The 16784-nt window shown below is 41.1% G+C and overlaps 1 protein-coding gene across 1 annotated transcript; it reads left to right on the forward strand.

Annotated features, from left to right (window-relative positions):
- Positions 1–472: 472 nt before the first annotated feature.
- Positions 473–16784, forward strand: oclna (occludin a). Its single transcript, XM_034192629.1, has 9 exons — positions 473–542; positions 798–878; positions 4715–5348; positions 5451–5618; positions 11810–11919; positions 13008–13193; positions 14859–15030; positions 15268–15309; positions 16160–16784. The coding sequence occupies exons 2-9, from the start codon at positions 829–831 to the stop codon at positions 16256–16258; spliced, it is 1461 nt and encodes a 486-aa protein (XP_034048520.1). The 5' UTR covers positions 473–542; positions 798–828; the 3' UTR covers positions 16259–16784.

Genomic DNA, 16784 nt, shown 5'->3' on the forward strand with positions numbered 1-16784 from the left:
TATTATATGATTTGGTGAGTCATTCCAAGTCCTCATAGCAGAGTGAAAAAAAAAATAAATTAATAGATGTATTTGTAACCCTGGGCAGGATTTTATTATTATTATTATTATTAAATATAGTTAGTTACATTGTTCCATAACTCATATAAAGTGATGACGTATGTAGACACGTGCAGTATGTTGTCCAATTTAAAGAGGACTCGGGTTCAAAATATTATTCGTAACTTATTTTGAAGTGATTTGGTAAAACCTGAATACCAGGATGAATAATAATAATAATAACACAGTTATCTTCCAAAAGGTGAATAACAATAATAATAGATATTTTTTAAATTTAATTTCACATGAGACACAGTTACTTTTTCTATGTATTAATTTCACGTCCTCCAAAGGAGGAAGGACTTCCCACCTCGTTACCTGACACCTGTGCAGTGGGCGTGGCTGAGTTGTCACGGCTTTGGGTGTGGCCTGGATTGTTTTTCATCTCAGCACCAGGTTCAGTTGAAAGACTTCAGGTGAGTCACTGAGGATTCTGACAACAGGTGAGTCTTTTCCTTTTTGGAGGTTTTCACATTTTCATTGTTACAGCAGCTTGTAAAACAGTGTGGATTATTTTTTTTTATTAACAATCCACCAGCAAACAGATATTTTATTGATTGGCTGCTACTTTATACAGACCAGTCAAAAAGCAGGATGTGATAACTTAATTAAAAATATCATGAGGAGAATACTGTAAAGTTTTAACCCACTCACGGATGTGCCACAGTGATTTATTTCTAATTTCTGTGTCCAAACAGGAGAAATCTGTTAATTCTGGGTTCAGCAACAATGTCCTCCAGGCCCAAAGGGAGTCCACCTCCCTACGAGGATAATGGATAGTAAGTATGAATAGTACATCTTGTTCGTGTGTTCTGTCAAACAGATGCCTTCAGTCCACCTATGAAGTAGGTCTTTGCGTCAGAAGTGATCTGGACATAAACGAGAACTCTTTGCAGTGTTTTACAGTAACAGTAGTGTGTGTAGTGTTTCTCACGGCAGAGTGAGTTCAAAGTGATGATCCGAGCTCACATCCCTGGAGAAACAACGCCGACAAAATCAGCAAGGTGTTGGACATTAAACATATAATCATGTTCTGTGGTATACATTCTGTGTAGAACAGAGGGAGTTTTTCCTTACCACTGTGACATGTGTGGGTCAGTTAGATCTTACTCAGGCAGCTTTGTTGTGATTTGGCAATATAAAAATAAAGTGAAATGGAAACAGGTGGTTTTCTGGCATATAGGAGTTGGGGCGAGGTTTGGTTTCAGGTGTGTGTGTGTCAGATTATCTAGATTAGACAGAACTTTATTAATCCCTTGGGAAGACTCGTCCAGGGAGATCAAGGTTCCAGCTGCATTGTAAGAAACACACTGAGTATCAAAAGTAGAAGTAAAACAATTTGCAAAATGTAAATATAAATACCAGAAATACAGCTCGCTACTACTGTTCCTCTCCTTCCTGTCTCCTGTCTTCCTGTTACTCCTCCTCCTGAGTGAGGAGTTGTACAGTCTGACGGTTTGTGGGACAAAGGAGTTTTTCAGTCTGTTGGTCCTGCACTTGGGAAGGAGCAGTCTGTGGCTGAATAGGCTCCTCTGGTTGCTGATGACGGTGTGCAGAAGGTGACTGGCATCGTCCATAATGTCCAGCAGTTTGTCCATAGAGTACAGGTTCATGCCAACCGCAGAGTCAGCCCGCCTGATCAGTTTGTCCAGCCTGGATGTGTCCTCCTTGGCTGTGCAGTGACCTGAAGCATGCACAATCAAGTGATTTGTCTTCCAATATCATGCAGAAGTAGCCTACAAAAAAGTTAGGGACCGTCTGACAATTGACTAGAATTCATTTCGAAGAAAGGAATAATAATAATATAATCGAATAAATCAAAAAATGATATAGTCAAAAAGATTTTATTTTAGCTAGACATAACAATCTGTCATTGTGAACATGTTCATTTGCATACGTTCTTAAAGTGTTCCTTCTGTGCATTTTTTTAAAGGGCTCTAGATCAGTGCATCTCTGAAATTCTTCATCTGACTTGTTCCACAAATCCATCCCACAAACTGAAATACACATAGTTGTGTGAACACGGTGCTTTTTTTTAAACGCTCTTCCTAAATTATAACTCCCCATCTTTGATTGAACATAACTTCAGTGAGGTTTCCATCTGATTTTGTGGTCCAATATAAATATGTATTTTCATACCTCATACACTCTCTTAACAATAACCTTTTCAGTTTGTCGTCAGCAAACAGAATAAATTTTAATGTTTTGGATGCTCAACATATGCCATTTATGTACAGAAAGATCTGTTTTGGGCCCAAAACAGATCCCTGAGGTAACCACAGGTGATATTCCTACATGATGATTTACACTCAACAAAAATATAAACGCAACACTTTTGGTTTTGCTCCCATTTTGTATGAGATGAACTCAAAGATCTAAAACTTTTTTCCACATACACAATATCACCATTTCCCTCAAATATTGTTCACAAACCAGTCTAAATCTGTGATAGTGAGCACTTCTCCTTTGCTGAGATAATCCATCCCACCTCACAGGTGTGCCATACCAAGATGCTGATTAGACACCATGATTAGTGCACAGGTGTGCCTTAGACTGCCCACAATAAAAGGCCACTCTGAAAGGTGCAGTTTTGTCTTACTGGGGGGGATACCAGTCAGTATCTGGTGTGACCACCATTTGCCTCATGCAGTGCAACACATCTCCTTCGCATAGTTGATCAGGTTGTCAGTTGTGGCCTGTGGAATGTTGGTCCACTCCTCTTCAATGGCTGTGCGAAGTTGCTGGATATTGGCAGGAACTGGTACACGCTGTCGTATACGCCGGTCCAGAGCATCCCAAACATGCTCAATGGGTGACATGTCCGGTGAGTATGCCGGCCATGCAAGAACTGGGACATTTTCAGCTTCCAAGAATTGTGTACAGATCCTTGCAACATGGGGCCGTGCATTATCCTGCTGCAACATGAGGTGATGTTGTTGGATGTATGGCACAACAATGGGCCTCAGGATCTCGTCACGGTATCTCTGTGCATTCAAAATGGCATCAATAAAATGCACCTGTGTTCTTCGTCCATAACAGACGCCTGCCCATACCATAACCCCACCGCCACCATGGGCCACTCGATCCACAACATTGACATCAGAAAACCGCTCACCCACACGACGCCACACACGCTGTCTGTCATCTGCCCTGAACAGTGTGAACCAGGATTCATCCGTGAAGAGAACACCTCTCCAACGTGCGAAACGCCAGCGAATGTGAGCATTTGCCCACTCAAGTCGGTTACGACGACGAACTGGAGTCAGGTCGAGACCCCGATGAGGACGACGAGCATGCAGATGAGCTTCCCTGAGACGGTTTCTGACAGTTTGTACAGAAATTCTTTGGTTATGCAAACCGATTGTTTCAGCAGCTGTCCGAGTGGCTGGTCTCAGACGATCTTGGAGGTGAACATGCTGGATGTGGAGGTCCTGGGCTGGTGTGGTTACACGTGGTCTGCGGTTGTGAGGCTGGTTGGATGTACTGCCAAATTCTCTGAAACGCCTTTGGAGACGGCTTATGGTAGAGAAATGAACATTCAATACACGAGCAACAGCTCTGGTTGACATTCCTGCTGTCAGCATGCCAATTGCACGCTCCCTCAAATCTTGTGACATCTGTGGCATTGTGCTGTGTGATAAAACTGCACCTTTCAGAGTGGCCTTTTATTGTGGACAGTCTAAGGCACACCTGTGCACTAATCATGGTGTCTAATCAGCATCTTGATATGGCACACCTGTGAGGTGGTATGGATTATCTCAGCAAAGGAGAAGTGCTCACTATCACAGATTTAGACTGGTTTGTGAACAATATTTGAGGGAAATGGTAATATTGTGTATGTGGAAAAAGTTTTAGATCTTTGAGTTCATCTCATACAAAATGGGAGCAAAACCAAAAGTGTTGCGTTTATATTTTTGTTGAGTGTATATTCATCTATCTGTACAAATTACTGCCTGTTTGCTAAATAGCTTTTCAGCCAGTTTAGTACAGTTCCCCTGATGTCATACCTTTCCATTTTTCAGTTAATATATTGTGGTTAATGGTGTCAAATGCTCTTAATTTTTTTTTTTTTTTAATTTATGAAGATTCTCACTGAGTACACTTTCTTTTCTATGCTGTACATGATTTCCTCTGAGTTCAATCAGCGATGTTGAGTTGATGGTTCTGAATCCAATTAATTTATATGTTGAGTTTTCCTTTTCGTTGTGCTTATTTTCTACACAATTGGCAAGCATGGAATAATGGGAATTATTTTTCTACAAATATTGACTGCTAGTTCCTGAAGAACATCTGGAGTTGGGATGATCCTGTGAACCCGTGTCAGCTACCTAGCAACTTTGTAAATTTATTTTATCTGAAGTTGTTTTGGTTTAGGACATAATCTTTGTAAAATACATGAAACTTTGGAACTTGAACAATAGTGGACCATGGCCTTAAACACTTCTGGGAGTCTTCCGCAGTAGCACAATTCCAATATTGCCCAGGTCCCATTTGTGAACAGTACAGATTCACAAAGTGCACAGAACATGCATGTTTAAAGAATTTCTAACTAAACCAGTCATTATTTGAAAATCTATATTAAGACAATGTTTTTGTTATGTTTCACTCTTTGCAGTAACATCCCACCCCAGCCAGCATATTCCTATTACCCAGACGATGAGTTTCAGCATTTCTACCGCTGGACGTCTCCACCAGGCATTCTCAAAATCATGGCCATCATAGTTATTGTGCTGTGCGTGGGCATATTTGCTTGTGTTGCGTCCACATTAGCGTGGGACACCCAGGCGGGGCTGACTGGCTTTGCTGGCATTGGTGGAGGCTATGGGGGGACCTATGGGGGGAGCTATGGGGGGTATGACGGCGCATATGGAGCTGGAAACAACTATGGTTACGGCGGAATTGGAGGCAACTACAACGACCCTCGGAAGGCGAAGGGTTTTATTATTGCTATGGCAGGCATCACCTTCATCTTCACCCTGGTCATCTTCATCATCGTTGTGTCTCACCAAAGCCTTTCCGAGAGCCGGAGGTTCTACCTTGCAGTGTTGATTATATGTGCCATTCTAGCATTGCTAATGCTAATCGCCTCCATGGTGTACTTGATGGCAGTGAACCCTATGGCCCAGTCTACTGGGTCAGTCTACGGCAACCAGATCGCCGGCCTGTGCGCCCAGTATCAGCAACCGCAACCTTCAGGAGTGTTTATCAATCAGTACCTCTACCACTACTGTGTCGTGGAGCCTCAGGAGGTGAATGCACACATATATAATGAGCACGTTAGGGCAGCCATTTTCATACATGGAGTTTGCTAATTCTACCCTGCATTTTTTTTTTTTTTTTTGTAATTTTAGGCCATCGCTGTGGTGTTTGGTTTCCTCGTTGCTGCAGCGCTGATCATCATGCTCGTCTTTGCTCTGAAGACGCGACAGAAGATCAACAGCTATGGCAAAAGCAACATTTTGTGGAAGCGGGTGAAGGTCATTGACGACGTGACCCCTCCTCAGGACGTAGAAGCATGGGTGAGTTATCAGCGTGTTGGTAAATGGCTGAATTCTCCCACGTACGAAATGCAGCCTGCTGGCATAGTCGATCCATGAGTCTCTGCTGGTGCGCTCGCAGTCTGCTCTTCTGCTGAAGTGGTGCAACCTGTTTGGCGACTGTCAAATGTTTATCGGAGGGGGAAGAACAGTGCAATGCCTTCTTTTGCTTCACTGTGCTTGGTTTCAAGGTGTGGCCAACGCCTGGATGAATGTTGAAACCATGTACAGTAAAAAGAACTCTAACAAATTCTGCCTAGGACCCATAGTTCTCTTAATGTGCAAACCAACCTGTGATACCAGGAAAAAAGCCCCTAACTGCCCCCCATACAAACCTGTTTGTATACTTTTTGATTTTGGGTAAAATTTGTCAGTATTTAAAATTTCCCTTCTGCATTATGTCGACATAAGTTGAAAGATATTGTAGATATTCAACTTTTATTTTTCACATTTTAAGTTCATCCCTTTTTAATGGAGCAGTTTTACTGACCTGTTATTGAAATACGAGGTCTATTAGAAAAGAAACCGACAGTTTTAGTTAAAAAAAAAAAACTATATGGATTTGAATCACGTGTGATTACATCAGCCAAGCTTCAACCCTCGTGCACATGCATGAGTTTTTTCACGCCTGTCGGTGACGTCATTCGCCTGTGAGCATGCCTTGTGGAAGGAGTAGTCCAGCCCCCTCGTTGGATTTTCATTGTCTGAGAAGTTGCTGAGAGACGTGCTGTGCTTGATCAAAATTTTTTCAAGAACTGTGAGGCACATCCGAGTGGAGACCATTCGAGAAATTCAGCTGGTTTTCGGTGTAAATTTTAACGGCTGAGAGATTTTGGATTGTTTCTATCGCTGTAAGGACTTCCCACGGAGCGGGACGTTGCGCAGCACTCCGAGGCGACGTCATCATCCTGTTTCAAGCTGAAAACCTCCAAATTTAAGCCTCTGTTGACCCAGGACGTCGTGAGAGAACAGAGAACTTTCAGAAGAGGTCGGAATCAGCAGTTTATCCGGACATTCCACTGTTAAAGGAGATTTTTTTTAATGAAAAACACCTCCATGTTGATAACCATTTGTAAAATCCAGGCGGCTTTTGGTGGCTTTCAGTTGAGTGAGTATCTGAGAAATTGTTTAACAGCAGGGCATGTTCCAACTTGTCCTTAAGGCTTCCAACAGAGGTGTTTTTCCTGTGGCGGGCAGGCCGCGCTGGCTGCACCAATCCGTCCGCACGTCTTTCATTAAAAAAAATCTCCTTTAACAGTGGAATGTCCGGATAAACTGCTGATGCCGACCTCTTCTGAAAGTTCTCTGTTCTCTCACGACGTCCTCGGTCAACAGAGGCTTAAATTAGGTTTTCAGCTTGAAACAGGATGACGATGTCGCCTCGGAGCGCTACAGCGATAGAAACAATCCAAAATCTCTCATCAGCCGTTAAAATTTTCACCGAAAACCAGCTGAATTTCTCGAATGGTGTCCATTCGGATGTGCCTCACAGTTTTTGAAAAAATTTTGATCAAGCACAGCGCCAGTCTCTCAGCAACTTCTCAGACAAAGGAATTCCGATAAGGGGGCTGGACCACTCCTTCCACAAGGTGTGCTCACAGGCGAATGTGTGGATGTTACATGTTCTCCCTGTGTTTGCGTGGGTTTGCTCCAGCTTCCTTCCTGTGTGTCGGCTTTGTGATAGGCTGACGGCCTGCCAGGGTGTACCCCGTCTCTCACCCAATGACCACTGAGACAGGCCAGAGCCCTCCTGTGATGATTAAGTGGGTTTAGAGAATGAATGGATGGAATGTGCCAAGTAATAAATGGCCTTGATGGAAACAATAATCAAAGACCCTTCAATAATGTGATCTATACATATAAACACATAATGTCTGTAATATGTAATTTACATTTGGGTTAATAGTAACAAAGTATATTGAATATTTCAAAAGAAATGCCTCTGCATTTCATGAATAGTATTTTCATTTATATAGCACCAAGTTGCCTCAAGGCGCTTCACACAAGTAAGGTCTAACCTTACCAACCAATAGATATGATTTAAAAAAAAAAAAAAAACAGCAGAATCACACCCTTTTACCTTTCTTCTCCTTCTACCCCTTGGACCAGACTAACATGAATAGGTGGTTTATATACGTTACAGAACTTGTTTTATTTTTGGGCACCAAAACCGTTAAAGATTTTTAAGACCTCTGCAGTTCGTCTTCCCTTCATGGGAAATTCTGAGGACCTTTGGGTATATTGTCACGTGTGATTTTGAAAAGTTTCTGCCGTTCAACCAGCCACTGGTGACTGTGTATAAGAGTCGTGCGCAGAATGCATCAAATCATTTTGGGTTGTGAAAACGTTTACTCTTTCTGAACATGGATCCATGAGGGGAAAAGTTAATCTATGAATACTGGAGCTTTTTTTTTTTTCCCAGGAATTTGAACTTGAGTGAACATGAACGGTTCAAGGAGATGTTCTTGTATACTGTCAGCGTCCTGCTCGTGGAGTTACTGAGGTGTGCAACTTGTCATTTTTAGCGTATGATGTAGGAGCAAATGAGACACTTTATTTTAACAGCTAAAAATGAGACGCAGGTGAGGAAAATTGTCAAAGGTGAGTTTACCTCAGAACAGCGTCGAGGTAGAACTGGTCTGACTGGAACTCCATAAAGCCCACCTGGTGTCACTGTAACCTGACACCGAGGAGTCATTTTACTGTACAACGTGCTGACGTGGTGTCACGGTTCAGACCTGCAGCACATACGTGCACACTGGTGTGTGCCAACATTTGGGTGGAGTTCAGTTTTACAGGTTAATTTAAGAGGACGAGTCTGAACCTGCCCTTAATTTTATTATTATTTATTCAGACATGATGCAGAGTTTGAAGGTTTGATTAATGTAGGTGTGCAACAGTTTAATCCCAGATTTATCTCCACGAGTTCCATCAGTGACTGTATGACACATCAACACACAAAATGACGTCCATCTATCAATAACAAAAATTTAATAAAAATGAAGGTTATTATGAAAAAGCTTGTGACTTGAAAAATGGAGTATTGAAAATGGATGTGAAATTCAAGAACTGTGTACTCCAGTGATACACTCAACCTCTGACTTCATTATTCACAACACTCATCTGATATTTATCATTGACGGCAGGCGGGTTGTTAATCTGGTCATTCTGATATTTTTAGTTGATACAGCCAATTTCTATTTATTTATTTTTGCACCATTATGCACAATACCCAGCTGATATTTGTTTGAGGAATATTATTTTTATATGTATTTATTTTGCATCATTATTCACAATACTCAACTGATATTTATCATTAAACGTAAGCTTACTTACATTTACTTTGACCTTTTTCCACTGTGCCGTTACACTTTGACTGGCAGGAAGGTCTGCACATCAGCTGGCATTTAGGATGGTAAAGCCACTGGAGACAGAACAAGACAGTCTAGTGTGGTGTTGGTGTGTGATTTTATATATATATATATATATATATATATATATATATATATATATGTGTGTGTGTGGGGCAGAAGTTGGAAAAATTCTTTCTATACCCACTTATTCTAATTAAGTCATCAGGGAGCTGGAGCTGATCCCATCGGATACCGGGCAAGAGGCCGTGTACACCCTGGACAAGCTGCCAGTCTATTGCAGTGCTACATGTAGACAGACAAACACATTCATACCTACGGTCAATTTTTAAAGTTTGGGAGGAAGCTGAAGTGCACACAGTGAGAACATGGAAACTCCACACAGAAAAAAACAGGTGGGAAGTGATCCCAGGACCTTCTTGCTGTGAGGCCACAGTGCTAACCACTAATCCACTGTGCCACCCAGTTCGAAAAATTGCTCAGTGTAAAGGATAATACCCCCGTCACACATGCGCTGATTGAAGGACACAGGGACGCAAGCCCATCAGTGTCGGAGGTGGGTTCAAGTTGTATCATGGTGTGGATGGGAGGAGAAATGGTGTTGGGGTCATTCTAAAAGAAGAGCATGTTAAAAGTATGTTGAAGATAAGTGGGGGTCTGACAGGGTGATGAATGTGAAGTTGGAAACTGAAAGGGTGATGATGAATGTCATCAGTGCATATGCCCCACAAGTATGTTGTGTGTGTAGATTTCTGGACTGAGTTAGATGAAGTAATAGGGAATGTACTCAAACTTGAAAGAGTGGTGATAGGAGTAGACTTCAATGGGCATGAGGGTGAAAGGAGCAGAGGTGATGAGGAAGTAATGGGTAGATATAGTGTCACGGACAGGAATGTGGTAGGACAAATGGTAGTAGACTTTGTTTAAAAAAAAAAAAAAAGGAAATGGCTGTTGTGACTGCTTAGACCCCGTCACACATAGGCCAGTTGAGGCTGAATGGCAACAGAATGACACTTCCAGCCACAGTCGGGAAGTATTGAGGTGCGGTCTGAAGACTGATGGACAACAGTTTCTGAGCAGTCTACATACGTAGTTGGTCCCATTCGATTGGCTGTCCCGAGCGTGTTACACAGTTCAAAACACTCTTGGCGCTATCGAGATGGGACACACATCTGACGGCGGTCTATGTGCAGTTTGTGCATCATCTGATTGCAATCTACATATTTTGATGGTGTCATAACAGCATATGAAATGATCTGATTGAGCTCTGAGAAGGATCGGTCACGGTAAAGCCTGCAAGCATGTTGTGCCACATATGTCCACCTTCACTGTTTCCCGGGCAAAGGAAATGTTTATGTAATAAGATGTATGTGGCATGCATTCATCATGTGCAGTGGATGTGAAGAGTGCCCAATCAAATCAAACACCGTGTGACACTGCAGGTCAATGTGTTGCACAGCGCATGCCACTGCAGATCTGAACAGGCTGTTATTTCCATAATAGACCTTACAGCACCGATAGATTTCCAATCCTTCCCATGGGTGACATGATATGAAATATTGTGCCCATCATATCTGTGATACCACGGGCAGGCACGCCTGTCCATGATCTCATGTGCAGTAATGTGCCATTGCACGCGTCAGAGGCTTGGAGCTGAACGGATCTCACCGCTGTAATATACAGATTACTTGATCGCCATCTAAACTCTGTAGGAGGTATGACGTGGAACTGTTTCACCAGTACATGACAACATTATTAAACATGAAACTCTCCTCCTACACAGTCCCAGGAGTGTTTCACAGCGCAGGGTGGACAGGGTCCAGGAACTACAGCCTGTGGTGAAAACTCTCTCACTCAGATGCTGTGTGCTACAAACCACCATGGCACAAATAAATCCCATGTGATAATCTGAAATGAGCAAAAACAACAAAAAAGAAAATGTTCGCTGGAAAGGCTGCATCTGTTGAATGGTGGGAAAGCTTGACCCCCTGCCAGCAAACTTTCAGCAAAGCATAAACTGCCTGACTTTTTTTTTTTTTTTTTTTACAACTATTTTCTTCATTTGTCAGTTTTTGGTACTTTCCACCTTGAGGAAATGATAAATGGTAATTTCTTGTGGTAAACGTGTGCATGTCCTCTTTTCTTTTTCATTTCTTTGTGTTGGTCATCCGTGATCTCACATTGTGTGTTCAGCACCAGTCAGATACACAAGGCAGAACTGGATCCATATTTACAGTATTTGGACACCTGCAACAAATTATATTTGGCATGCACACACAATAACCTTTTGGATACTTTAGTTTTTCCTGTTTGTCCTCCCTGTGGCCACTCCCACAGTCTGTGCACCCGTGTCTGTCTGCTTGTAATAATATCAGTGAAGATTGTCCATGCTGCGGTCCCGTCTGAGGACGTGGTGTCACAATGCCTGTTGGACTTTATCACTGGGATGCTTATTTCTGTTTTGCATATTTTACAATTCTGTGTTATGTTCACTTGATCCTTGTTATCGTTAGAGTGGCCAAAGCGGTGGGTCACCCCTCTGAATCTGGTCTGCTTGAGGTTTCTTCCTCAAAAACGTTGGAGGGAGTTAACCCCAACCACTGTTGCTGACACGCTTGCTCAGGGGGTTTGTAAGATTAGACTTTACTTTTGCGAGGTGCACTGGGGTTACTTTTTTTGTGATTTTAAAAAGCACGGTATAAATAAATTTAATTGAATCATTGTGTTGTGTATGACTGTCTAAACAGAGGGACACTGATCATCACGGTATATTTTTTTAAATATATAATTTATTTATTTAAGGTGAACAACGTGTCGGTCCCTCCTGAGGCTGTTCCTATGTCTGGTTCCAGGAGTCACCTAGATGACACGAGCACCAACTACGACAAACCTCCCTACAGCTACACACCAGAGTGAGTACCAGCCCCACCATAAGAAGTACGAGTTACACTGTTTTTATGCACCAAGTGCAATGTAGGTGGCACTTCAGAGCTCTGTGATCCAGTTACAGCTACACAAGGTCACATTTAAAGAAGTCATACCTTTTACAGTTTAATGCTGCTTCACAAACAAAAACGTAACATGTTGTTACAGGCTGACAAACTGCAAATTTTTGAAATAATGGTTACAAACTATTCACATACAAATTGGTTATCTAAAATACCCCTTGACCACCAAGAAGGTCCACTTCAAAACCCCTTCTAAGCCTGTGTATCCCATCGATGGGAAATTTTGATGGGAAATTTGAGCGGAATATTTTTTATAATTGCTTACTAGTCAGCACAAGCTAAAAATACAAGTTAAATCTACTCTCAATTATGATAAAAACACACTGGACAATGACAAAAAAAAAACATCTACCTGTGGCAGCGGCCATTCTTTTATGGAAGTTTATGGTTTTCACATCTTTCCTGTTACGGACATTTTTAAGAGTATCAAGGAATACTTTGAAGTCTGACAAAGAATTTAAGAGGGGTTTGTGTTCCTATGTTTGAACTTGTGAATAGGATATTGTTGTACATCAACAGATTTATTATTAAGTCTCTAAGAGGTTACAGTGCTAAAACCAAGTAAACAGTGTTTTTTTTTTCTTTTTTTTTTTCAATGAGAATCAATATCTCAAGTCCTGCCAAAAAAAAAAAAAAAAAAATTTGTGCACACTGTTATGACAATAAGTTGAAGTCCTTCATGGTTGATATTGTTTGCAAACATATCAACATGCACGTTGAAATATCTGTATTGTTAAATATTATGACTGGGCTTCATTCATTGACAGTGGCGTCTGTATGTGGCCCCCACAGCACCAGTTTGCTATCCCTGTTCTACATTTTAAAACAGTATTTCAGACCACACATTTTTCAGTTGTATACTCACACTATTATGGATCTACTGCTGGAAACTTGCAAATACAAAGGAAGATTTACAATAACAGCAACACAGCAAAACTGATCGTTAATTGTTTATAATGTAAAAAATATGAATTCTCTGTCTCTCCCCACAGGCCTGTAGTTGAAGAAGAGCGCCCTCTGCAGAATGGTGCTCCATACAGCAATAACTCAGAAGAAACCAGCTCTGCTGGGCGACCTAAAAAGAGACGCCCCGGTCGAGCACGTCGGGCTGATGGTCAGGACTACGACACCGACTACGCCTCCTCTGGGGACGAGCTGGACGACACAGACTTTGACACGTAAGAAGAAACTCTAACTGCTGACAAGTTGCACTTGTCTTTAAGCGTTAATGTAATTTGTTATTGTTGGGTGAATACTGTAAAGAGCAGGTTTTTCACCAGTTTCAAGGTCATGACATCTTGGTAGAGTGGACAAGAGAGAGACTTTAAGGACCACTCACTCTAAATCTATACTTTATGCACGTTTATTTAACTTTGACAAGCCTCAGTCGGCCAAATCTCTACAATGACTCCTTGTGGTTTGTCATTTTCCTTCATTTTAATGTGTGTCCGACGTGCTCCTGCCAGTAATTTGATTGGAAAAGATAGTAACCTGTTTATCAATGGATAGAAGATGCAGTAAATCTGAGATGACTGCCATAATGTAAGGAACACAGAATGATCCTTCAACATTGGCAACGATCGTAGTTTTAATTTGGTTTTGATATCTCGTCTATTTCGAGATCAGCATCTGTTTCACTGTCCTGCATAAAGGTCATCTGAAGATCAAAGCAAAAGGTCAGATGTAAAGTTACAGACCTTTTTGTAATTGTTTCAATTTTGAATATTTCACAGCCTTGGAGGAGTTGTGTGAACAAGAAACCACTTTTTCCTCACAGTTGCACACCTCAATGTCCCGAATTAAGATCATTTTGAAGGTCAAAGTCAAAACAATGTGTGAGATCCAAAAACTACATACCACTGTCACGGGTGGGAGATGGGTTCAGACCCCAATGCAGAGATAATACCAGGAAGTAAAAACAAAACAACAACAATGTCTTTAATGACTCACTCAGGTAGAGGTCAAAGGTCAGTACATGGGAGAGGAGTCCCAAACTGGCAACAGTGTCTGTGAGGGGATTTGCAGGTGAGAGGTCAGGAAGGCAGAGAGGAACAATCACAAGCAAAGTGTCCAAACCGGCAGGCAAAATCTAAATGGTCACTAGGAAACAAGGTTCAGCAACGAGAAGTTGTACACTGGAAACGAGGGTGAGAAAGATGGCAAAAGCACACCACATTTGGGCGACACATGAGAGAAATACAGGGGTATAAATACACGAGGTAATCCCACACGAGACACAGGTGAGGGTAAACACTAATTGACAACAGCTAAACACTAATTGACAACAGCTGGATAAAGACACAGTAAGAAAGTTAACAAAACACACAAGGAAACAATGCCCACCACAATATAACAGGAAGAACTAACTACAATAAATACAGAAACAAAACCATGATGAAATAAACCCTGGAATGAAACTGACAATAACACCAGACTACAATGACTCAGAACATTTAAATAAACACCAAAGACATACAAGGATAAAGACAGCAGACATACATGAAAACTCACAGGGACCCCAAACAATATCTACACTAGGGACAGTGACAAGGGGGAGCCAGAGGATCATGACAACCACCCTCCTCATCTGAGCGCTGTTTGCTTGTAATCAGCGTGTGTGTTTGTGTGTGTATATAAAAGGCCAGTGAGTTTCTGTGCTCCTGACCAGTGGTGGGCACAGCTAACCAAAAAGTTAGCTTTGATAACTATTAATCAGATACCTGAAAAGTTTACTCAGCTAAACGTGTTTGTCAGCGTCCAACTACATGTGGATTAAACTGTACATTTTTGCTTTAATATTTAATATTCTTTTTTCCTCACCCCTCCTCTCATTTGGGCCTCAGTGAGTTTCCTCCCATTGCAAATGAGCAGGAGCGCAACGACTACAAGCATGAATTTGACCGTGACCACCAGGAGTACAAAGACCTGCAGGCGGAGCTCGATGGCATCAACAAGAACTTGGCCGACGTGGACCGAGAGCTGGATGAGCTGCAGGAGGGCAGCCCGCAGTACCTGGTGAGATCAGCTCCAGCTGCCCTTTGACCTTAAAATACCTTTTACTCTGAAGCACTTTCAGGAAATGGAGTCACCACCGATATACATGGAATCTAACAGTCCATTCCTTTGAATGTTGGGAATAATGTGACATCCAAAAACATGATTGTGCAACCAGTCCAAAAATATATGCACAACAAAAAAAAATTATTTTTTTCCCCCCCTACTGAAATCTGTGTTTTGCTCTTTTTTTGACAGGATGCTCTGGATGAGTATCACAGGATAACGAAAATAAAAAAGGTATGTGTGTTCCACAGTAACATCAACAGTTTAATTTTGACAAATTAAAGCTGTTGGTAGCATGTAGTGGTAATAGCGGGTAACTAGCGTGTTGCCCGTGGGGATCCACGGGCTCTAGATTAGGTAGTGTTTCTAAAATAGGTAGCTGACATTATTCAAGGGTGGTAATAAATTAAGCAAAGTTTCTATAATGAATTGGAATGGAGTGAGTCCAGAATGTTACATGAATACAATTTTAGACCTCAACATTTTTTTAGAGGAAGCGCTCAGCCCTTTTATTTCCTCTTAATTACATAATTCTTTAATATTAGTTTACTGTCTTAATGTATTTATAAATTGTTTAGGTTCTTGTAATCATATACACTATTATTATTATCAGTATTATTATGTTATTATTACTTCTATTTTGTCATTTGATTTTTAAATGGACCACAATGGAAATAAGTATTTTCACTTTTTTGTGTCATCCATGTATTTACAATTATATTATGTACTTGAACTTACTTAACATCACACATGCACAGATTCCACTTTGCATTTAATATATAGATGATTTACTGCCTCCTACTGGAACAGCATGTGTGTCCAGAATGTAATTATCAATGCCCATTGTTCACTGTTGTTAGCTAATATCTCTAATTTCTACAAAAATATTTGTCCTATCAACTTAGAATTTTTTAACGCTGTTTATCCTTTACCCAAATTACATAAACATACCAAACAACAAATGTCAGCTCTCCCCAGTTTGTTTGTGATTGAAGCCATACACACATACATGCACACAGAGGCCACTTGGCTTTTAATCTATAGATATTGATTATGTAGGATAATTTTTTTTTATTATCCCCAGTCTGCAGATTATCAGGTGAAGAAGCACAGGTGTAAATATCTGAAGGGCAAACTGTCGCACATCAAGAAGATGGTCAGTGATTTTGACCGCAGAGCCTGAAGAACTGGCTGAGGATCCCACGTCGGGACTGACTTGCGTTTTCAGGATGAGGAAGCTCTTGGAACAGATGGAGCTCTTCTACACTTAGTGCATGAAGTGGTCAGTCATCGCAAAGCTTGTTTTATACTTCGGAAGCACACGGTGTCCATTGTGTATAAAGCTGTTGTTTGTATCGAGTGTCAGAAGCCTACAATGCTGTAATCTGTATTTATTTTTCCAAATGTGAGCTAGTGGAGTTCTGCTGCTTGACTGGAATGAATAATAACACATAATCCATCCCAAGCTTTACTCATTTTGACTTTCACCCAGCTTCAGATTCTTTTTTTTTTTAACTCATTGTCATTTTTAAAGTCGATATAAATGTGTAAATATGTGGGAACTGTTTTAAACATCCTTTTTACAGTCTGATTATGGTGCATTTATCAACATTAGAACAAAGACACATAAATCAGTAGAAATGTTTCATGATGTACTTTTACAAGTATTTCTTATGCTTTTACTGTATTAAATTCATTTATTAAACATT

Source organism: Thalassophryne amazonica, chromosome 17 (assembly GCF_902500255.1).
Source record: "Thalassophryne amazonica chromosome 17, fThaAma1.1, whole genome shotgun sequence".
NCBI lineage: Eukaryota > Metazoa > Chordata > Actinopteri > Batrachoidiformes > Batrachoididae > Thalassophryne > Thalassophryne amazonica.

Bases quoted from the DNA above. Each gene is read 5' to 3' on its own strand.
- oclna (XM_034192629.1), top strand. From the start codon at position 829: ATGTCCTCCAGGCCCAAAGGGAGTCCACCTCCCTACGAGGATAATGGA. The intron at 5,619-11,809 runs GTGAGTTATCAG...TATTTATTTAAG, and splicing joins CTCAGGACGTAGAAGCATGG to GTGAACAACGTGTCGGTCCC. The intron at 11,920-13,007 runs GTGAGTACCAGC...CTCTCCCCACAG, and splicing joins CCCTACAGCTACACACCAGA to GCCTGTAGTTGAAGAAGAGC.